Below are 25810 nucleotides of genomic sequence, written 5' to 3'. Positions count from 1 at the left end.
CTGTAGGATCCTTGGGTTTGTCCTCTGCCCCTTCCTCGTCTGTATCTGCCCCTTTGGGCTTTGTCAGTCGTTGGAAAGGACCAGTTTTTTGATGGCCAATTCCTGCTGAACCTTGGTGGCTGAACCTGTAAGAAAGCTTTGACAGTTTGCATAGATTTTGCCTTTTCTTCCATTTTACGTAAAATATCCTCAGCATTACCACCAAAAAGAACATCCTTATGTAAAGGTGCATCCAGAATTTTTGCTTTCACTTGATCTGGCAGATTTTGTTCCCTTAGCCATGCATGTCTGCGAATGACTGCTCCAGTGGCGGCTGATCTGCTTGAGGCCTCTAGTGCATCATAGCCACATTGTAAGGTGTGCTTGCCCACTTGCTCAGCACTATGCATCATATCCTGCAACTCTTTTAAATCTGGTTGTTCAGGCTGTGACATTTTTTGTTTTAATTGTGATAACAGAAATTGCTGATATCTAATCATATGAAACTGGCAGTTTAAGGCCCTCATGGCAAGTGTGGCGAAGTGTAAACTTTCTTTCCCCACCTTTCTAGAGATCTAGATTCCCTTTCTGAAGGCAAAGGGTTCTTGGCGTGGAAGCCTTAATTCCTTTAGGGCCTTGAGAAATAGTTTCAGGATCTGCATTATGGCCTTTATAGAGGAACTGATGAGAATTAGGAACTCTGTAATACCTATCAGGCTTAACAGGTGCAGGAGGCAGAGAATCAGGATTTAAACAGGCCTCGGTATACATCATCTAAAACCTCCAAAACAGGAGGAATAGCCAGAGGCCTATGCTGAGGTAACCATAGGAATTCCCTGAGCCTTTTCTTGGAGTCGAGAAATCTTGGCCTTCCCAATGGAAGTGCTCTCAAGGAGTGTAAAGTCTCCCCAAAGGAAAAATCCTCAGGGGGAGATACAGAAGGAATGGACTGCTCTGCATCCGAATCCTCAAAGGGAGAATAAGCCTGTTCCTCAGCATCAGAGTGTTCTGATATAATGGAATCTTGGTCAGAAGGAGGAGAATCCTCCTCTACTCTGGGTCTCTTGTCAGGGGGGGCCTGTGAGCCTCTAATAAGAGTGATCAGGTCTTCAGCCATTTTAAGCATGTGCTTCTTAGGCGTGGGCCCAGGTCTTGGGCCTTGTGAGGCAGGCCTAGAAAGTTGCTTGGCTGATTTTGCTTTGGTAAAGGCCTTGATGGAGAAGGAAGATGAGGGCCGAAATACACCATGAGTGGATGTAGATCTATCCACATTGGTGGGTTCATCATGAGCAGGTGCTTCGTAGTAGTCTGGGAAAGGGCGAAGAACCAGCGGTCTCAGGCACAGAAGACCCCGCCGAGGAGTGTCGCCGGTAGTCAGGGACTGCAAAGGCGTCTCACTGAGAACCGCCCACGAGGAGCTTGTTTGGCGTGGTGTCGGTGGAGACCGCAGTTCTCGACTGACGGTCCTTTTCTTTGCGTTTCTGGACATAGCGGTAGTCGGAGTATCCGGCGACATTTTATAGTTAAACGCTTTCCCAAAATAATGTTGGTACTCCGCCCGCTTGATAGTGCGTTTATTGAAAGTAGCACAAAAGCGGCAGCCCGAGACGTCGTGGTCTGGGCCCAAACAAGGTATGCAAAGGGAATGGAAATCCTTATGCGGTATTTGCTTCCCACAAGAAATACAATTATTAACTTTTTCTGACATCGGTCTGAGGCAAGAAAAGGTTCCCCAACGGGGTACTTAGCTTTAATGAAGACTTCGGTCCGAAATTTTTTCGTAATTCAGGAGCTGGCCGACCGGCACTTGCGAACTGCTTCTGCTTCGGGCACCGCGCGGCAAAAAAGACTGAAGAAGATGGCGTCGGCTGTGTCCTTTATACTCTAGCCTACCTGACGTCAGAAGAGTACGCGACAACAACCGACGCCGGACCAAGACTTTGGAATTCGGCCGACCGAGGGACCGCCTGCCGGCTGAAAACCCATATGTAACTACTGCAGCTGTAATGCACGATGAACATCCAGTGGACATTTGTCCTTAGATGAAAAAATGAGACAATACCTGAGTTAACATATCTCAATTTTTGCACTCTAAGGACAATAACAGTAACTTGCTTCTTAGGAAGAAGTAGCTCTTAATTCCATTCTACAGTGGATCACTAATTGCTAAAAATACCAGAGGATTTGTACAGTGAGTTTTGTCAGACTAAGACAGATTCAAAATGGGAAGAGTTTGTGTTTGCATGTAAAAGTTTATTACCGATATCATCAGGCTAACCTAAAACATTTGTTTTATTGGAGCCTGTTGGGTTCAGATCAGGAGGAGGGGGATTTTCATGTAATATTTTATCAGCACTAACATTAGACTGATTCAGAACATTAAACGTACTTAATATCATAATCCCCACCAAGTGCTCTGTGTTTTCTCTTTCACTTATTTTGAATAACATTACTATCAACTTCTTGTTTGTAGCCATAGCGTGAGGAGACCCCTTCCTCATCAGTATCAAGACTGCTTCTTGTCTTATGCCTGTGAGTCACACTTGGTTAATTACTGCTCTTAACACTACCCACTCCAAGTAGGAGATGGTTGCACAGCATTATTATTTTCAATTATCTGATGTCTGTTAGTATTATCATTACTGGAAATTACTGAATAAACCCAATGGTTCTAATAATCTGCCTGAATAGAATCACCTGCACAGTGCAGTTATTTTCTGGTCATCTCATTCCACTTTATGAGGAAGGAAAGTTAATGTATGAGTTACCATAGTCATTAAAAGCTGGCAAATCTTTTTTTTCAAACAACCTCTGTAAATGAGATCACTGAGAGAGAACATATCAAACTGTAACATTGTAGCAGTCAATTGAGCATTAGGAAATCAGTATACAGAAACAAATCTGTACCAAAAGAATAAACTACAATTTTTACTCAATTCCAAACTTAATTTAACAGAAATGATCCGCTTTCATTAAAATAAAAAATGACTAAAATAAATGAAAACAATAGAAATAATCAGAAACATAACTTTTATGATATGCAAATAACATGACCACAATCTTATTAAGTAGCTGCACAACAAAGAAGGCAAAACAATCAGCTAACCAAAGGAATTGAAAGGTGCTTAATGCCAAGCTATTAACTGGACACAGAAACATTGAAAGCATGTATGCAAAATGTCTGCTCAGATGATGGATGTACATAACTTCAGAGCAAAGAATGATACTAAAGATGAATTAAGAATAACCAAATATTACTTATAATAGCTTATAAAATATTCTTGAAGATCACATATTTTAACCTGCCATCAACAAATAATCCATAAGAAGGGAGAGGTCACGATATTCAAAGCACCAGCTACTGGACAAGCTAGTCTTCATAAAATGTATTTTTAGCTGGCACCCAAATTATAGTACAGTTATTCCTTCCACCCATTCCTCCCAATAATCATGTCCTAGCTAGGGGAATTGTATGCATCTCAGTACCATCTTGAAAGTTAGTCTCATTAGCAGCTTTCTCCTTTGTACCACATTTATTCATATTCCTTGGTGTTACCTTTCTCTTGCCCGTGTTCTTCCTTTATCCTTACAACTCTCTCTTTTCAAACTTTGTCTTCTAGTTTCCTTCCTTTGTCCTCAAAGCTGCATTACTGTGACAGTTTTAGATCGATACCCACGACTTGTTTGTTGGTTACAATGGATGTTAAGAATCTATTCACTGCAATACCAAATGAATATGGGTTGGATGCCATCAGAGAACTGTTAAATGATTCTTTTAACTTCAGCCCTGGAAAACAAACTTTGATCTGTGCTCTACTTGATATTGTCTTGAACAACAATGTATTTATGTTCAATAACCAGCTATACATACAGAGATGGGGTGTAGCGATGGGAACTCCCTGCGCTAATACATATGCTAATCTTGTTGTATATTACTGGGAATTGAATAATTTATTTGATAGTGAGCTGTTCAAGAAAGTTATATTATATAAAAGGTTTGTAGATGACATACTTCTATTTTGGAATGGCACCATTACTGAATTGAAGGAATTTGTGAATTATATGGAATCCACGACTAGCTTTCTGAGATTTACGATGGAATACTCTGAAGTTAGTATTGATTTTTTAGATATAACTATAACCAAGGATTTGAAAGGTGCTATATCCACAAACCTTTTTAGAAAGAAATGCTGGAAAAATACAATATTGGAATATAGCAGTATGCATCCTCGCCATACATTTCCAAATGTAGTAAAGAGTCAGTTTATTAGGGTAAGTAGGCTGTGTAAAGAACCAACCCTATTGAAAGTACAAGCAGATCTATTACAAGATCTACTTATTAATAGAGGCTATAAAAAAGATGTTATAGAGAACATCAAGACAAAAGTGTTAGGTGGAGTAGGTTCACCGAGTAATATCAATATGAATAGTGACATACAAGCTAATGAGGAATATAATAGAAGGCACTACAGTCATGGTAGCATTAGGAATAGGAAGGGTGATTCTGATAAAGTAACCTTTATCACCCGATATACCAATGACAATAAGTTGATTATAAGCATTATACGGAAATATTGGCATATGCTTAGTCTTGAGTATGATACATGCAAAATTGTAGCCTGGCCGTGTTTCACTTATAGAAATAGTAAAAATTTAAAGAGAATTTTATGCCATGATCGTAGTATTCCATTAAAACAGATAAGTGCTTCAAGATACAGGAAGCCTCTCGGAACTTTTCCTTGTGGCTCCTGTAGTTTATGCCCCTTTATTAGTAAAAATATAGTGTTTGAACATCCTAATATAGGGTTCAATTTTACACCTAGATTCTCCGCCTCGTGCAATAGTTCCAATTTGATTTATTTGGCAACCTGTGAACAATGTCAAGCCTTCTATGTAGATTTGACCTCACGAAGATTAAGGGACAGGATTTACTACCATAATTATGATATAAAAAAGTCCAACCAATTGAATGCACTGGCGAAACACATCTCTATGCATAGGGGACACACTTTTGTGTTTAGGGTACTACAACTAGTTAAAGTCACTGAAAGAGGAGGGAATACTATGAATAGACTAGAAACTGTCGAGCTTCAGTGGATCCTTAGAATGCAAGCTCACCAGTATCCTGGTCTGAATCAATATATGAGTATTAAACCAATACTTGATTCACGCCCTATCAAATAGAATTTTGTACATGGCATTTATATTTCTCAATTCATTATTAATTAATTATCAGTTGAAATGTATAGTACTAATAAGATTTATACTGATCATATATGTATATATTTATTTATATTTTTCATATTTATTTATTTAAGTATATTTATTTTCATGCTTGAAATGATTTATTTCTGAACAAGAATTGATTTATAATATATTTTTTGAACATGAACTGATGCATAAATGGACGTATATATATCGTATAACTAAAAGCTGACACACAGGGATTACATATGCGACTGGTTCGCTTGTGGAATATTCTTATCTCTGTGAGCATTTTAGATACTTGACCTTTTATGAGGGATATGCTGTTAGTTAGGTGTAGTTCTATAAAGGAAGAGAGCTACATTGAATGATTGAATCAATTATGATGTTTTAATTGTTTTATTGTTAAAATCACTTGATTGGTCCTTTTTTGATTGATTGTAGCTAATACTATTTAAGGAGAGAGTTTTTTGATGTGTCTTAGAGATCTGAAGAAGCGTACTCAGCCTGTACGTGAAAGCGCTTATCCATAATCTTCCCACTGGAATAAAATTCTGTTACTTTTATCGTGGTGGTCCTATCTTGTATTTTTTCCTGCAGCAAAGAATGATACTAAAGATGAATTAAGAATAACCAAATATTACTTATAATAGCTTATAAAATATTCTTGAAGATCACATATTTTAACCTGCCATCAACAAATAATCCATAAGAAGGGAGAGGTCACGATATTCAAAGCACCAGCTACTGGACAAGCTAGTCTTCATAAAATGTATTTTTAGCTGGCACCCAAATTATAGTACAGTTATTCCTTCCACCCATTCCTCCCAATAATCATGTCCTAGCTAGGGGAATTGTATGCATCTCAGTACCATCTTGAAAGTTAGTCTCATTAGCAGCTTTCTCCTTTGTACCACATTTATTCATATTCCTTGGTGTTACCTTTCTCTTGCCCGTGTTCTTCCTTTATCCTTACAACTCTCTCTTTTCAAACTTTGTCTTCTAGTTTCCTTCCTTTGTCCTCAAAGCTGCATTACTGTGACAGTTTTTCTTTAATGAAAACCCAGGACATGCTAACATTGATTTTAATTAGTACTGTATGTGGTAAATCCCTCTTTTTCTAAATGTTTTGAAGGATTGTCCAGAAATTTAAATATATGCATTGATTTTGTATCATCTTTTGGGAAGGAAGGGTTACATATTGGCCACTTCTTAAAGCTAGCTAATATTAGCCATGTACAGGATTCTAGGATATCAAGTAATGGATCCCAAGTTAGAAAAATCTAGTTCTTCTTTAGATTAAGAGCTGAAACCATTTAGGGGCCATGTTCTCTCACCCTGAAAGCTGTGGCAAAGATTTTTTTTCTGCAGCTGAGTGATATATATCCTATTTAAAATTGTTTTCTATGCTAGGTTAGTCTTAAGTTTTACTGCTCATATCTAAATGTATCGTGTAGTTACATATGTCATAATTGTGTTTCTGCTTGTGCATCACTGGGTATTCAGGGGAACTTCCTGGCTGAGCCTGATTTTTGCAACACAATAAATTTCAGCTGCTGGAGTTTGGAAGCATTATTTTCATAACTATGATGACTGTCTGTAGCTAATTTGATGACCATAAGGCATATGCTACTTACAGAAGTGTGTCTTTATCTTTTTCCTATGCAGTTTGAATGAATTATATAATTTCTTTAACTGGAACAAAGCTGTGAGGCATCTAAAATTCAATGGACATCCTCAATATAGCTCCAGTAAACCTACCACTCTGAAGCATAACAATAAAATTAAGAATATCACCGTTTACTTATCTACATAAGGTATGTGCAACTGTCATCCTAACAGCTCTGATGGTGGAGGCTTTCAGATCAAATGAGCCTGAAGTGGGAGTTAGCTTCAGATCGCACCAACCTACTACCCTGAAAAAAAGGAATGAATATAGCTTAGCAGCCCAGAACCCTGAGAGGAAGGACACAGGAAGAAATATGTCTGCATGCTATGAATCTATGAACATATGAGGAACATCCTGAGAACATACTCAATGAAAACATCTGACTATTTTACATTGTAACTCTCTTCCACTAATGGTTACACATTGTAGTACATGTCCCAAAAGTAGGTACATAACCGTCAAGGGCTACCTAGATAGTATTTTCATAATAATTATTGTGCAATGTCTTCCTGGATTGAATGCCTTTTGCCTTTGACTCAAGGATGTTAATGCTTTTGTGAAGACTGGAATTTAAGCTTCCCACCTAATGACTTGACACAGTCTGCTTCATAAAAATGCACCAGCACACTGCTTTACTCTAGTCATTTGCTCCATTTTTCTTCCTTATTGGGTAGAAAGTTTAGCAACTTATGACATGTCTAAAAAATGCTGCACCATTTTTCTACCACTAGACTCCTGTAATATGTTCCTAGAGTGCAGTGAGTTAATATTGATTTGTATTACATCTGCACTTTAAAATGTCTACTTTCATAGATAATATTATGCGATAAAGCTGTGTTCAGTGGAAATGCAACAGCATCTTCTCTACAATTAATATTTGCACATCACTCCTCTTTCTTTAAAAAAAGCATGTCGTTTTCTAATGATTTTCATGCTTTCATAGGAATAGCAGAGGCACTTCTAACTGGGCATTCATTATTATTACTAAACAGACCGACTTTCGTTACTCTGACAAGGAAGCAGAAAGTGATAGATATAGACTTGTTTACATCCTCACCAGTTTTCTTAGTTCTTTTCAGGACTGCCACACGAGTACATTTTTTTCTTTCTTTAGCACTTTTTGGGAGACATGCACAAGTAATTTGAACTAGACTTTTCTTTAGTCATTTAACAACTTTCAGGCTACAATCAATTTCAGCAGCTCATGACTATCTTACAGACCTGTGAGTGCTCATTTTAAACTCCATGTGCATAAATGGTAGAAGGGTAGGTGAGGCTGGTAAGTTATCCCCTAGGATATAAACTAGGGAAAGCAGGACTGTGTATAATAGGCCTTACCTGTTTCCTAAAAAAGGAATAAATTCAGATGGGAAAAGAAACTATTTTGAGAAATGTTTTTAGTTTAACTCCTACAAAACTTTGTGAAACAATGAAATAATAGATAGGAAACAGTTAAAACTTAGAGACAAGTCATACAGCTACGTGAAGTAAGGTAACAATAATGTTGACAGCAATTACTTACAAACTGAGCTTTATCAATTGGTGGCACTTCTGTTATGGATCCCAAATCTTCTTTGGCAATTCCCTCTATTTCCTCCAGTTCAGATCCGGTGTACAATACGACATCCTTCACAAAGATGAAGATGGCTCGTAGCATGAATGATACAAACAGATGCATGTGGATATAGTTTCTTGTGCAGTGCAGATGCCTGCTTATGAAAATAAGAGGGGTAAGTGACAGAATACATTAGTAAAATGCTTTATTGGCTCAGAGGGTCTAAACAGCACAGAAAAATAATGAATAATGTATGTAACACTTTGACTAGCTTTTCTTTAAAAAGACCCTTATTTTTAATAAGTATAAATATGAAAAAATGCTCTGTTTAATGTATGTGTAACACTTCCTACATCCTTTACATGTTCTTATATATTTCAGATAATAGCTGAAAATAAGCCATTTGAAGTTGTTCACATATCCAAATTACTGCAGAAATAAAAAGAGGAACAAATGCAACATTGTGAGTATTTTCAGCACTCCAACCAAGAATAAAGATGGACATGGCATGGATATTAATACTAGATTGTGTATAATAAGTCTAGAGTATCCAAAAGGTCACAAAAGACCAGAGTTTGACCCTCATAAAGGCAGACTGCCTTCAGGGAGTGACGGAGCTCTTGTAAAGAGCACATAAACAAAATGTTTTTACCTTATAAAACACAAGAAATGAAATGCATAATTTCATATTTAATACATAAAGAAATCCCAACAAAACAGTCTTTTACAGGAGAGGGCAAAGCTTTGTAACATACAAAATAACCACCTTATTAATGCCTAGGCCTGATAGGAAAATGCCTTTAAATGCATTTGACAGACACATTCTTTTCATTCTAATCTTATCTGTTAAACTTACATCTAAATTGGTATTATTATGGATATATATCAAGGCTGGAAAGTTTAACTTGTGCATTTCCACTGTCCTTAATAAGTCTGCATTTGGATTGTTCTTAATAAGTCTGTATAGATCACTGAACCTACATGATTTTATACATTCCTGATGTGCTGTACAATAGTATTCAAGGCATCTTCAAGCTCTAATTAACATATATATATATATATATATATATATATATATATATATATATATATATATATATATATATATTTATATATATATATGTGTGTGTGTGTGTATGTGTGTGCCTATATATATATATATATATATATATATATATATATATATATATATATATATATATAGATATAGACACCAACGAGCAGCACTAATACCACGGCCAGGGTACATACGTTGCACTACAACTTCTTTATGAAGAAAGTTTTTTACACCACCTGCAAATGTTCAATAATAGGTGGGTTCAAAGCAATGTATCTGCAAGTAAAAACTCCAGCATAACACTTGAATCAACCCTCAGAATGAGTGCGGCTTCTCATAGTCAAAATCCACAAGGTAAACCATTCAATATTTTGTCCTTCCAAAGCCAACGTACATATTCAGCATTGCTTAAGTATCACGGCATACGCAGTTCATATCCGTTTCCATACATAACAAATGCACTCGGTTTCTACCAGCTTAAAAACATCAACTATTTATTCACCATGAACAAGGACAGTATAAAAATAATAAAACAAACAAAGGATAAGCGCTTTCGGGTCTCCTCAATGACTCTTCATCAGATCCATATGTCCAATAAAGTTAACGGTTATTTAAAAGAACTCTCTAACCAATAGAATACTGGAGAGCAGATGGTGACGTGTCATACCCGCCTTCTCAGTCTACGCCTCTTTAATGCTGGTTTCATGGGAAATGTAGTGTTCAATCTTGGTTTCCGGTATTCTTGTAGTCTTCCAATCCAGTACATTTCTTCCTGCTCCAGTCTATTGTTACTGTCACCTCCCCTTTCCGATATAAAAACAATCCTAAGGACTCTAAACATAAAACCATGACCTTCATTGTCCCTGACATGTTTCGCAAGTGGATTGTTATAGTCTTTGAGCCTGATATCACTCATATGCTTATTCAGCTTCTCCTTGAATTGTCTTACAATCTTTCCAACATAAAAGTGTTCACACAATGAACATGTGGCCAAATATACTATATTCTTGGTTGTGCAGTCAGCATAGAAACTACAGGTGTATTTCTTTCTAGTGATAGGATGCTCAAAACAGTTATCTGTGCATATATATCTGCACATAGTACACCTTCTTCATGGGAAGGTTCCTCTCCTTTCTGAGTTGGCATAAGGTACTAAATAATTATCTTTACATAGCCTGTTTTTCAAGTTTCTTGAATTCCTGTAACCAAACCTGGGCGTCTCTCCAATTAGCTCTTTACATTCCTCACTTGACAATAATATCTTCCAGTTCTATCTGACAATATTACATACCCCCTCAGTATCTGTTGTATGCATAAAAATCATTCTAATTTCCCTTTGACCATTTCTATTATTTCTTGAGTCTATACCTTCTTGTTTCCCTTCAGGTATGGCTTACCTCTCGTTTCTCTTCCCAGCACACCTGCTGTCTCATTCTCATTACCTCTTCTTCTCTATATCCTCTTACTTCCAGGTGCTCGGACATATCATTCATAACTCTCATACAATACCACAACTGGCCTCTCATGACATTCCTATATGTATACCGTGGGTGCATACTGTTCCTTGGTAGTATGTTATTCTTCTAACATTCGTTTTTAAATAAGCTGGTTTCTATATTGCCTTCTTCATCTTGTAATATTTTCACATCTAAAAAATCCATCCTGGTATCATTACTCGAGATTGTAAACTTCAAAAAATCGGTGCTGCTCTCCAAATACCTATGGAAGTTGTTAAGTTCCATAGTGTCCCCTTCACAGAGAACATAAATGTCATCCACAAATCTGTGATATATCTTTAAACATTTTCTTCATGGATTGTCCTGATATATCACTTTGTCTTCCCATTGCGCCAACACTATGTTAGCATAACTGTTGGAGCATGGCATACCCATTGCTCCACCACAAAGTTGAACATAGAGTTTGCTGTTAAAAATGAAGACATTATTCTCAAGTATCAGCTTTATTAATTCACATATGACTGTAACTTTGCTTGCATCATACGCTCCTTTATTCAACAAAAACTCTTTTAGTGCTGCTATACCATAACTATTTGGAATGCTTGTGAATAGACTCTTGATGTCCATGAAAACCATTAGATATTTCTTATTGTCTTTTTTGTTTTTCATATATAAACTTAACTTCTCAATAAATGCTTCTGCATCTTTTAAGACTGTTGGTGCTTTTTCCAACTCTTTCTTAATATGGTTCTCCACATACATGGAGGCTGGCTCAGTTATCCATCCTGCCCCTGCCACAGTAGGCCTCATTGGTGGTCTCTGTGGATCCTTGTGGATTTTGGGAAGGCATTTGAATGCTGGAATCAATGGATGTTCCACCTGTAAATAGTTACATATCTCAACTGAGATCAGATTCTTTCTTTCATTTCTTCTGTATACAGCCTCACTCTCATTTTTCTCTTCTCCAGATCACATGTATTTATTTCTTTGTATGAGGAATCATCCCGCAGTAAAATCAATACCTCCTCTATATATTTATGACTGCCCATTAGGACCACACGTCCCCCTCTGCTGGCAGGTCTAATTGTTAGATTTTGCTCTTCTCTTCTAAATCTTTTAAAGCCAGTCTCTCCTCCTTCGTCATGTTAAAAAATCTTTTTCTCTTATTCTGTAAATAATCTAAGATCTCTTTTTCGCAGACATTTAGAAACATATCCGTTACTGCATAATTCTGTGGCACAAAACAACTTTGTTTGTTGAACTTGTGTATTCATACTTTATCTTTTTTGCAGCACGTTCCTGCTTGGCTCTAGTTGTAGTGTGATTGAATATATATATATATATATATATATATATATATATATATATATATATATGGGTCTACTTCACTTGACCTAAAACTCATTTGACTGACACCCATTTGACCGACACCCAATTGACCTAAATTTCATTTGACTGACAACTCATTTGACTGACTCCCATTTCACCGACATTTAAGACATAGACTTGTTGTGGCTTTTTCTTAACCCGTGACTTGGTTGTGATAAAAAGAATTACTGTAACTTACAGTGCTGATTGTTAGAATTCCAATAGTCATGTAGAAAGTAGTGTTGTAGTGTTTCTAAATGTGGGTTTGTCATTTTACATTCTTATGGGAGGTATCACAGTAAGACGTTGTCCTGTTCGATTCTCAGCTAGAGCTTCTTCTGTGTGGAGACATGCATGAATGGGTGTACCTTCGCTGAAGGTTGTGCGTCAGGGCTGGCAACTCGGCACGTAAAAATCTACTGTCAATCATTAGCGGACCGGAGTTCCGTTGTGGCGATCCCTAACTGGGAAAAGCCGAAAGACACAACAACAACAACATGGGAGGTATCTAAAGTAATTTGGAGAATGTTTTGAGCATTCCCAGCAGTAGTGGCAGCGTGTAGAGTACTGCTAGGCAAGTTAAAGGTCTATGCCCTTTTCCCCACTGTAGTGCAATCCTGCAGTTAAAATACATAATTGGGAGGGCACAGCCCCCCACCTAGTTTAGTTGTACATTGTCCAGTTTCTGTTAAGAGGGTAAAAAAGTAGTTTTTAAGTTCTGGAAAGGGTTAGTTGTTGGTGTTCTAAGTGCACTTGTCTATGGTTTAAGATTTAGTAAGATTTTAAGACTGGGACCGAAGCTCCAAAGGCGGAGGTGTTTCCATATTCATAAAGGATGCACACACCTCCAGACTGGTAGTCCAACATAAGGCATCAGAGATACTTCAAGTGCGGCTAACATTGGGTAAGACAGCGATTCAGGATGTAACCTGCTATAGGCCACCAACCATGTCCCAAGACTCATATTCCACATTCCTACGTACCCTGGAGAATATTAGGGTCCAACCTAACACTCTCATGCTGGGTGACTTCAACTACCCCTCCATTAACTGGGTAAACTACTCCTGTACCAATACACTTGCCCAATGTTTTCCTGGAATTCATTAATTCCAATGCCCCGGACCAGCTTGTTCTTACCCGCACTAGAGGTAGCAATATCCTTGACCAGGTCATTACTAACATGGACGACCGTTGCTCTACACCAATAGTCAACTCCTCCCTGGTTAGATCCGATCACAAAAATCCACATCCCTCCCACCCCCCCTGCAAAGGTAACCACCATGAAAAACTTCTCCAAAGGTTCATAGGTAGGTACTAGGCTATCAGCCCTGGGGCCTACACAAGCTCAGCCAAAAAGGTACCCTGGCTTTTGGCACCCAAGAAAATTATTTTCCTGTGCCACTGTCAAGCAGAGCCACAGCGGTGATCCCCGGGGTGAATTTCCTATTTCCCATCCAATCATCAAGATTTTTCTTGAAGAGTGCTAATGAGGAGCTTTGTTTGATATAGATAGGCAGTTTATTTCAGAGTATGGGAAGTCTCTGGGACAGGAATCTATCTATCTGTTCTGTTTATTGTGGTGACAAGGTTTAGGTCCCTAGAGCATGTAGATTGGAGGGACTGGGATTTCTTTAAGTGCAGCATGTCCAACAGCTCTGGGTTTGACATAGCTGTGTATGTTAGGTAGAGATCACCTCTGAGTAGGCGATATGCGATGCAGTAAAACTGGAGTTTTTTGAGACGGTCTGCATAGGGCATCTGTTTGAGGCTGGTAATCCTCTTTGTTAGGTATTTCTGTGGCCTTTCCAGTTGTTGTAGATGTCTTGTGAGGTACATACCAAAAGGGACATTGTACTCTATAATGGGTCTAATGAGTGACGAGTACAGGGGAACAATGACCTCTTTTTCCTGGATGAGAAACCTTTTGTGATGAGGTGTGCCACATAGAAGGATTTCCTGACTACTATGGCAATGTGATTATCAAAGGAGAGACTACTGTCTACCTGTGTCCCAAGGTCTCTTATCACACTTTCAGTGTTAAGTATACTACCGCCTATGTTGCAGTTCATCGGTACAGAGTTTTTACCAAAGGGGATGACAATGCACTTTTTGGCATTGAGCTTTGAGGCCATGGCTTTGACACCAGGCATCTGTCTCAGTGAGGCCCTTTTGTAGGATGTCCACATCGTTAGGAGTTTCGATTATGGCTCCTAGTTTGCAGTCATCTGCGAACTTCATTAGCCAAAGACCTTCTGTGTTAGCCTGTACTTCAGAGAAGTAGATACCAAACAGGAGAGGACCCAGGACTGAACCCTGTGGTACTCCACTTGTCACCGGTCTGAAGTCGGATTTGGAGTCTGCTACTTTCACAGTGTGGGTTCTGTCGGTGAGCCAGTTGGCAACTCATCTTGTGACATAGGGATTTATACCTAGTTTAGTGAGATTATCTATAATTCCAGAGTGGGGGATGGTGTTGAAAGCCTTGACAAGATCTAGATAGGCTGTGTGAGCCACCTTACCCTTGTCAATGGCTTTGGTGACTGCTTCAAAGAAGTCTATCAGGTTTAGGAGACATGATCTGCCTTTTTCAAACCCGAATTGGATGGGGTCCAGAGTTTGGAGATTGCCAATGTCTTTGTTTATAAGTTCCATGATGATACGTTCCATGGCCTTGCAGACCAGGCTCGTCAGGCTAATAGGGTGGTAGTTCCCGGGGTCCGTGGTGGCTCCCCCTTTGTGGAGTGGGATAACCGTCACTGTGCGCCATTCAGCAGGCACAAAGCCTGAGGTGAGGCTTTGATTGAATATGGTACTTAGGTGGGGTGCCAGTTCGTTCTGTAGTTCATGTAGAACGCAGCCTGGGATGTTGTCTGGTCCCATGGATGCTGTGTTCTTGGCTTTGGAGAGTGTGGTTTTTACCTGTGCAGCCATGATTACAGGAACTTTGTATTTTTCCGGTATAGAGATGGGCTCTTTTAGGGGTGAGAGGGGGGTAAAGTTAGCACTGAGCCTATCTGCCATAATGTTGGCAATATCAGTTGGGTCTGTATATTTAACACCATTGTGCTGTAATTCAGAGCAGATCTGAGTGTTGCCATTGAGATTCTTGACATAGCTATAGAATGCTTTGTGGTTGTCTTTAGAATCGGTGGCAATTTTGTTTTTGTAACTAGCTTTGGAGGATTTTATCAGGGATCGCAGCTTCTTAGTGAGGCTGACCAGGGAGCTCCTACACTCATGGGATTTTACTCTTTTGCAACAGTTTCTTCCTTCTGTTGTGCAGTTTGTTTATGGCAGGGGTTCACCAGATTGGCTTCCTTTTTTTTTGAGGATAGCGTCTTGGTTCTGTTTGGGATAGCACTATCCATGCACTCATGTAAGTGCTTATAAAGTGCAATTGTGTAGGATTCAGTAGTCGTAACTGTATTGTCCATCTGCATGGGTGTCATGAAGTTCACCACTTCTGTCTTAAGAAGCATGAAGTTGGCTTTGGAGAACTTTTTTTACCATGGTTTCTTTAATGGGGGGGTGGGGACAGGATGTGAATATCTAGGGTAATTAGCTTATGGTCGGATCGGACCAATTAGGCGTTGACTTCAGGTGTGGAACACCGGTCACTCATGTTGGTAATGACTAGATCTAGGATATTGTTGCCCCTGGTGGGGGTGTGGATAAGTTGATCCAGGGCATTGGAGTTTATGAATTCCAGAAAGCGTTGAGTGAAGGAGTTGGTACACGAGTAGTTTTCCCATTTAATGGTGGGGTAGTTGAAATCCCCCATTATTAGGGTATTTGGTTGAACCCTAATATTTTCCAGTACATCAAGAAAAGAGGAGTGGCAATCCTGGGGCATGGTGGGTGATCTGTAACAAGCTACAATTTGGATTGCAGTTTTGCCCAGAGTTAGTTGCACTTGGATAACCTCGGCTGCATTATGCTGAGCAACTAGCCTGGAGGTGTGGATATCCATAATGAATATGGACACACCTCCACCTTTGGTGTTCCGGTGCAAGTTACATGGCCGAAAAGTGTGGTATGAATTATAGCCTGGTAGTGCAGGGGCGCTCTCTGGAGCCTTGAACCAGGTCTCAGTCACTGCACAGATATTGATGTTCTCCATTTTAAGGAGTGCCTCGAGTGAGTGCATTTTGAGATTTAGACTTCTAGCATTGAGTAGCATCACCCTCAGTTTTTGCTTGCCTGTTCCTGTTACAGTGGTGAATTTGTCATTTGAACCCTGCCTAAAAAAGGCACTATATGGGTGGCAAGACCCTTTGGGCTCCTAAAAACAGAGGTAGCTAACTTCACGGCACCCATGCAAATGGAGAACAGTTGCATGACCGCTAAATCATGCACCAATGCACATACGAACACGTACACAGATGCATGGATCTCGCCATAACCAATAGACAAAGATGCCCTCTTCCAAAAAAAAAAAGCCAATCTGGTGGTCCCCTGCCATAAACAAACTCTACAACATCATGAAGAAACTGATGCAGATTAAGGTGAAGTCCCAAGACTGGAAAAACTTCCTTATCAGCCTCAGCAAAAAGTTGAGATCCCTCATCAAATCCTCTAAAGCTAGCTATGAAAACAGAATTGCAGCAGATAGTAAAGACAACCACAAGGCCTTCTATAGTTATGTAAAGAATTTCCCCAGCAATACCCAGATTTTCTCTGAGCTACTGCACAATGGTACCTCCTGTACTGAACCAACAGATATTGCCAATATACTGGCCGACAGATTCAGTGCCAACTTTACCCTTTTTACCTCCCCCAAAGGACCAATCACAATACCAGTAGATTGCCAGGCACCCAGTATTACATCTGCACAGGTTAAAACAGCACTGTCCAAGGCCAAGAATACAGCTTCTATGGGATGTGACAATATCCATGCCTGTGTTCTACATGAACTACAGATTGAACTGGAACCACACCTGTGTGCCCTGTTCAATCACAGCCTCATCTCAGGCTTTGTCCCTACTGAATGGTACACTGCTACAGTCAACCCACTCCACAAAGGAGGAGCTACTACAGACCCTGGGAGTTATCTCTCCATTAGCTTGATGAGTCTGATATGCAAAGCTATGGAACACATCATCATGGACCTAATAAACAAGGATATAGGGAATCTCCAAACTCTGGATCCCGCACAGTTTGGTTTTGTGAAGGATAGATCATGCCTGCTCAGCCTGGTCAACTTCTCAGGCAACTAATGAGGAAACACAGTACGTGACGACCACAAAACCTTTTATTAAATACAACCAAAAGTATTAATAATTTACACACTTGTTGTAAGAGCACTTTAAAGCCACCTATCCATAGTAGGCTTCATCAGAACTCATTTGAATTGAAACAAGCGCCATTTTAAATAAACTTTTAGGCGCGAAACTGAGCCAACATTGTAACTGTTATTTAAAGTGCTACTGTGCTATTTAGTAAATAGGACGACCTTAAAGTGTCCTTAACAAATGTTGTCTAAAAACATATGTTGACATAATACAATAACTGTACATATCCGAACAGATTAATATGTTCATTGACAGAACAACAATAAAGTAGAATTGCTCATAATTTAAAAATTGATTCATTATTGACCTGAATTTTGTATTAAGAAAATTATACATGTAGAATAGAAAAAAATAATAAAAAAATAATAAAAAAATAAGAGCAAAAAATAATAATAATAAAGGGTATGTTGCTTTATTTTGTCATTGATGGGAAAGAGTTTGCATGTTTGGAAATACCATGTCAACCCATTGAATAATAATAAGTGATAATGTTAACCATTAAATATGTGTTGCTTATAAATACTTGGTATAAAAATCATTAAATAATTACACAATAATTTGTATTAATTAATGTATAATATAAATAACTAAATAAAATATCAATAAATATGAAAAAAACTTTTAAAAATTTTTTTTGAAAAAGAATTTTTTTAAAAATATAATAACAATATTATATGTTTAAAAATTGAATATTATAACAATATATTGATGTAAATGTCAATAAATAATTGCATAACCCATGTTGGTTGTTTATACAAAAGTATTGAAATGATAATATTATTGTGCTGAAAATTGGGAGCCGTATAGAAGTAAATGTTAAATATTTAATAGTGTTGTGTGTAAGTTCATTTCATCAGTAAAGGTTTAATAGCTATGGTGTCATTTAATCCAGGTAACGTAGCAGCGTCAGTATATAGTTGCCACCATATTTCTCTGTAACTTAATATATCTTTAATGTTACCTCCTCTGGGATCAAACTTGATCTGTTCTAAAATGGCAAATTTGAACGTATGTTGGTCACCATTGCTTTCAACGTGTCTATACAATGCGTTGTTCATATCTTTCCTTTTAATACAATATGAATGATCGTAAATTCGTCTTTTGAATGCCCTCTCAGTTTTGCCTATATAATAAGCTGGACAAACATTGCATTTGGCAATATAGACAACGTTAGATGTATTGCAATTACCATTAACTGATCTAATTTTAGTCCCATTACAATTGTCCAAAACTAATTCAGTATTACGCATAATGAACCTACACTGATTACAATTACCACATTTCCTGGTGAATTTGCGCACTTCCACTGCTTCACTTCCATTATGTGTAGTAATGCCAGTTTCTAGAATTCTTTTCAAGTTGTGTGTCATCTTATAAACTATATGGGGTCTTTCACCTAAAATGTGAGATAATTCAGGGTTAACTAAAAAAATGTTCCAATGTTTGAACAATATTTCTTTGATTGTGTTAACACATGGAGTGAAGGGTAAAATACAAGCTGATTTGTATTTGCTTGTAGACATAAGTTCAGTCTCTTGTACCATAGGAAGGCTAACACCTAAAATTGGAAAATACTTAGTATCTCTCTGGGAAATTACATACTCTTCAACATCTTTCAACATGATTTCATTGTATTTCCTCTCTATAAACATGTTTTTGATGTAGTCGACCTCAGCTAATAAATCCTCATATCTAGAAGTCATCCTGGCTGCTCTAATAATTTGACCCTTGTAAATGTTACGAAGCATTCTCCTAGGATGATTGCTATCATATTGTAGGCAGTCATTAGAGAACGTACTCTTTCTATAAATATTGGATTTGTAACCTTTTTCATCTTGAGTAACAATAGTATCTAGGTATGGTAAGCCTTCTTTGCTTATTGAGTAGGTAAATTTTAAAAAACTGCTACTGTCATTAAGAAAAGATAAAAAGTCATTTAATTCATCTAAATTACCCTTCCATATAATGTAAATATCATCCAAAAAACGACAGTAATGGAAAATATGTATAAAATGTTCGCTTTTAAAAATAATTTCCTCTTCCCAGTTCAACATGACAAGATTTGCATAAATTGGGGCACTGGCTGACCCCATTGCCACCCCTTTACATTGTTTAAAATGCTCTCCTTCGAATAATATAAAATTATTCTCCAATACTAGGGACATACAATCCATAATCAAACATATCTTGTCCCAGTCGATGTTAGTGTGTTTCCTTATACTTTCACAAAACATCTCCAAACCCTGTTTACTGGGTATACAGGAGAAAAGATCTATAACGTCAACTGTCACATAATAAAAATTGCTACCAGTAGTTGACAAAGGAAATTTACGTAGGAAGTCCCAGGAGTCTTTTAATAAGTGGGGGGTAACATTATATATATCCTTAAGCCAAACATCTACTAACTTACCCAAAGGAAAAGTTTTTGCCTTACTGCCGGACACTATAGGTCTAAAAGGTGGGTTGGTTGGGTCTTTGTGTATTTTTGGAATGCCCACCAAGGTCGCCATTTTTGGATACTGTACCTTTAAAAAGTTGTATAAATCGTTGTTTATACGATTATCGATCCAAAATTCTTCTAAATACGAATTAATTCTCTGATAGGCAATATTGATTTCATTCAATGAAATCGTGGTATAATTGCCTGTTTCTGTCAATATAGTATGCAATTTGGAACTGTATTCCATTTGATCGTAGATAACAATTCCCCCTCCCTTGTCTGGTTTCATTATACATATATTGTTGTTGTTTCTTAGTTTCCTTAATTCTTCTCTTTCTTCCTTGGATAAATTGTCCCTATGTTTAGTATTTTTCATAGTGTTGGCTAACTTATACAAATCTCTGTCGACTCGTTTTTCAAACAACTCAACCACTGGGTTCATATGCGGCACAAATGTGCTTTTGGGTTTTAATAAATTTATCCCCCCTACTGTGGTTGGTTCATTTTTCTTTCTATTGTGGAACATAATAGATAAATTCAGTTTCCTTGTGAATATTCTAGTTTCAATCAAATGATCAACCAAGTTGAATTTGGGAGTAGGAATGAATTTCATTCCCCTTGATAGTAACTTGTGATGGACTTCATCTACCTTGAAACTGGTAAAATTATAAATTTTGAATTCACCATAATCCTTATTCCCACTGAATTTCAAATTAGCATCATTCTTAGTTACATCACCATTGGTGCTGTTATTATGTGCTGTCAGTTCCAATTGTTCCCCCTCCATCTCTTCTGATATTGGTTCTGAGCTCGGTTGACATAATCCCTCCTGTAACCCACTTTTTTCCAATATTGCGGGTTCCAATTCCTCTGAAAATTTGATTTGTGATGTTCCCCTTCATCATAACACTCAAGGTCACCTCCATCATAACATAGTGTTCCCCCTTCCTCATTAACACCATTGTGCCTGTTAGAGTGGTCGACATGTATATTTCGCCTATCGTAATTTTTACTACCTTCTTTATTCCATCTATATGCTCTATTTTCCTTGTACTGTACTATATCCCTATTAATTTTCTTACATTTTCTTTCGTGAACCAATTTTGACTTCTTGTCTACAGTGGTAAATTGTTTGCAATATAAATTTTTCCATTCCTCAAACAGTAAATCTCCCTCAATCACTTTATTCAATTTCTCTACCTCACTAATTAAATGTAATAATAATTCATCGTTGTATTTTATCAACATCTTCATAAATCTAAAACCACACTCATCAAAAAATTCATTAAAATCTTTGGTTACATTATCATCAATTGCAATTCCTAATAGTACTTTGAAAAAAACGTAGTCCCATAGGGACTATGTTTAAAGTTAAACATTTGTGCAAATATGCGTTTTCTACTTTAATATTATCCAATCTGCACATTAGGTTCCCCATCTTGTATATTTTATCCTTTAGAGTTATATTTTTAACAACATTGTCAGAGGGGAACACTTCTTTCCCCTTTTTATAATCATCAAAATTACAGTCACTAAACAAAAAATTGTTTAAATTACAGTCATTGCTTTTTTGCCCCTGGGACTTTTTGTTTGTATTGGTTTTGAACTCAGTACCTTTGCTGACCATAGATGCCCCCACGGTATGAGCGTAGGTCTTCACCGGCTTAACACGTTTCATTTTAGCCCCAGTTCGCAACACAAAATCGTCGTCCTCCTCAAAATCATACACAGAAAAATCGAACGTAAAACCTGTAGAATTAAGAAAGTTTTCTTCCTGGTTAGGTCTCGCACATTGCCCAGCTGGTAAATCTATATCCACACTGTCAGCGGAACAATTCTTGTTTGTTGTAGGACAAATGCCCTCAGTAAGATTGTCCGATGTTAAGTTCAGTTGGCCAGAAGAAATGTTAGTTGCTGAACGCTTTGAACCGGCTCCCAAACCAGCTGCCTGTGTATTGAGAGTAGAACGGACACTGGTATTGCCATTGACGCTGCGGCCATGGGGTCCGCTAACAGCAGGTAGCACCGCATAAGTTGGATAAATACCTTCAGAGGTGGTCTGCTCCTTAGAGGCTGTCCTAGTGTCCTTACTCTTAGAATTGGCAGTGTCACCATAGCGTTCATCACTAGCTCCGAATGTTTTGAATTGGCTCTCCACTTTAAACATAAAAGCTGATAGCGTAGCGGTTACAGGAGGGATTATGTCAACCGAGCTCAGAACCAATATCAGAAGAGATGGAGGGGGAACAATTGGAACTGACAGCACATAATAACAGCACCAATGGTGATGTAACTAAGAATGATGCTAATTTGAAATTCAGTGGGAATAAGGATTATGGTGAATTCAAAATTTATAATTTTACCAGTTTCAAGGTAGATGAAGTCCATCACAAGTTACTATCAGGGGGAATGAAATTCATTCCTACTCCCAAATTCAACTTGGTTGATCATTTGATTGAAACTAGAATATTCACAAGGAAACTGAATTTATCTATTATGTTCCACAATAGAAAGAAAAATGAACCAACCACAGTAGGGGGGATAAATTTATTAAAACCCAAAAGCACATTTGTGCCGCATATGAACCCCGTGGTTGAGTTGTTTGAAAAACAAGTCGACAGAGATTTGTATAAGTTAGCCAACACTATGAAAAATACTAAACATAGGGACAATTTATCCAAGGAAGAAAGAGAAGAATTAAGGAAACTAAGAAACAACAACAATATACGTATAATGAAACCGGACAAGGGAGGGGGAATTGTTATCTACGATCAAATGGAATACAGTTCCAAATTGCATACTATATTGACAGAAACAGGCAATTATACCACGATTTCATTGAATGAAATCAATATTGCCTATCAGAGAATTAATTCGTATTTAGAAGAATTTTGGATCGATAATCGTATAAACAACGATTTATACAACTTTTTAAAGGTACAGTATCCAAAAATGGCGACCTTGGTGGGCATTCCAAAAATACACAAAGACCCAACCAACCCACCTTTTAGACCTATAGTGTCCGGCAGTAAGGCAAAACTTTTCCTTTGGGTAAGTTAGTAGATGTTTGGCTTAAGGATATATATAATGTTACCCCCCACTTATTAAAAGACTCCTGGGACTTAAATTTCCTTTGTCAACTACTGGTAGCAATTTTTATTATGTGACAGTTGACGTTATAGATCTTTTCTCCTGTATACCCAGTAAACAGGGTTTGGAGATGTTTTGTGAAAGTATAAGGAAACACACTAACATCGACTGGGACAAGATATGTTTGATTATGGATTGTATGTCCCTAGTATTGGAGAATAATTTTATATTATTCGAAGGAGAGCATTTTAAACAATGTAAAGGGGTGGCAATGGGGCCAGCCAGTGCCCCAATTTATGCAAATCTTGTCATGTTGAACTGGGAAGAGGAAATTCTTTTTAAAAGCGAACATTTTATACATATTTTCCATTACTGTCGTTTTTTGGATGATATTTACATTATATGGAAGGGTAATTTAGATGAATTAAATGACTTTTTATCTTTTCTTAATGACAGTAGCAGTTTTTTAAAAATTTACCTACTCAATAAGCAAAGAAGGCTTACCATACCTAGATACTATTGTTACTCAAGATGAAAAAGGTTACAAATCCAATATTTATAGAAAGAGTACGTTCTCTAATGACTGCCTACAATATGATAGCAATCATCCTAGGAGAATGCTTCGTAACATTTACAAGGGTCAAATTATTAGAGCAGCCAGGATGACTTCTAGATATGAGGATTTATTAGCTGAGGTCGACTACATCAAAAACATGTTTATAGAGAGGAAATACAATGAAATCATGTTGAAAGATGTTGAAGAGTATGTAATTTCCCAGAGAGATACTAAGTATTTTCCAATTTTAGGTGTTAGCCTTCCTATGGTACAAGAGACTGAACTTATGTCTACAAGCAAATACAAATCAGCTTGTATTTTACCCTTCACTCCATGTGTTAACACAATCAAAGAAATATTGTTCAAACATTGGAACATTTTTTTAGTTAACCCTGAATTATCTCACATTTTAGGTGAAAGACCCCATATAGTTTATAAGATGACACACAACTTGAAAAGAATTCTAGAAACTGGCATTACTACACATAATGGAAGTGAAGCAGTGGAAGTGCGCAAATTCACCAGGAAATGTGGTAATTGTAATCAGTGTAGGTTCATTATCGTAATACTGAATTAGTTTTGGACAATTGTAATGGGACTAAAATTAGATCAGTTAATGGTAATTGCAATACATCTAACGTTGTCTATATTGCCAAATGCGATGTTTGTCCAGCTTATTATATAGGCAAAACTGAGAGGGCATTCAAAAGACGAATTTACGATCATTCATATTGTATTAAAAGGAAAGATATGAACAACGCATTGTATAGACACGTTGAAAGCAATGGTGACCAACATACGTTCAAATTTGCCATTTTAGAACAGATCAAGTTTGATCCCAGAGGAGGTAACATTAAAGATATATTAAGTTACAGAGAAATATGGTGGCAACTATATACAGACGCTGCTACGTTACCTGGATTAAATGACACCATAGCTATTAAACCTTTACTGATGAAATGAACTTACACACAACACTATTAAATATTTAACATTTACTTCTATACGGCTCCCAATTTTCAGCACAATAATATTATCATTTCAATACTTTTGTATAAACAACCAACATGGGTTATGCAATTATTTATTGACATTTACATCAATATATTGTTATAATATTCAATTTTTAAACATATAATATTGTTATTATATTTTTAAAAAAATTCTTTTTCAAAAAAATTTTTTAAAAGTTTTTTTCATATTTATTGATATTTTATTTAGTTATATATATTATACATTAATTAATACAAATTATTGTGTAATTATTTAATGATTTTTATACCAAGTATTTATAAGCAACACATATTTAATGGTTAACATTATCACTTATTATTATTCAATGGGTTGACATGGTATTTCCAAACATGCAAACTCTTTCCCATCAATGACAAAATAAAACAACATACCCTTTATTATTATTATTTTTTGCTCTTATTTTTTTATTATTTTTTTATTATTTTTTTCTATTCTACATGTATAATTTTCTTAATATAAAATTCAGGTCAATAATGAATCAATTTTTAAATTATGAGCAATTCTACTTTATTGTTGTTCTGTCAATGAACATATTAATCTGTTCGGATATGTACAGTTATTGTATTATGTCAACATATGTTTTTAGACAACATTTGTTAAGGACACTTTAAGGTCGTCCTATTTACTAAATAGCACAGTAGCACTTTAAATAACAGTTACAATGTTGGCTCAGTTTCGCGCCTAAAAGTTTATTTAAAATGGCGCTTGTTTCAATTCAAATGAGTTCTGATGAAGCCTACTATGGATAGGTGAAAGCGCTTAACTCTTACAACAAGTGTGTAAATTATTAATACTTTTGGTTGTATTTAATAAAAGGTTTTGTGGTCGCATGTACTGTGTTTCCTCATTAGTTGCCTGAGAAGATAGCACAGTTACGTTTTTTACTAGTTGATTTTCCTCGCAACAATTTGTTCTGTAGCAGCCTGGTCAACTTCTTTGAGTCAGTCACCAGAGCTGTGGATGAGGGCAAGGTGGTTCATACAGCCTACCTTGATCTGGCCAAGGCCTTTGATACCATTCCCCATTCAGGCATCAAAGAAAAACTCACTAAGGTAGGCATCAACCCCTATATCACTAGGTGGGTTGCAAACTGGCTCACAGATATAGA

At 37.1% G+C, this 25810-nt stretch overlaps 1 protein-coding gene across 2 annotated transcripts in view; it reads right to left on the bottom strand.

Annotated features, from left to right (window-relative positions):
• PTH1R (parathyroid hormone 1 receptor) overlaps positions 1-25810 on the bottom strand; it is a 1409870-nt gene that overhangs the window by 264193 nt on the left and 1119867 nt on the right. Inside the window, exon 6 of one of the 2 annotated variants that reach the window (XM_044065852.1) lies at positions 8376-8565. In XM_044065852.1, coding sequence (XP_043921787.1) covers positions 8376-8565 — 190 coding nt within the window. The remainder of the gene's footprint in view (positions 1-8375; positions 8566-25810) is intronic. The other variant, XM_044065853.1, reaches the window with a different exon arrangement.

This window comes from Protopterus annectens, chromosome 3.part0 (assembly GCF_019279795.1).
Source record: "Protopterus annectens isolate FY-2018-M chromosome 3.part0, PAN1.0, whole genome shotgun sequence".
NCBI lineage: Eukaryota > Metazoa > Chordata > Ceratodontiformes > Protopteridae > Protopterus > Protopterus annectens.
This window is presented reverse-complemented; position numbering and strand designations above follow the sequence as displayed.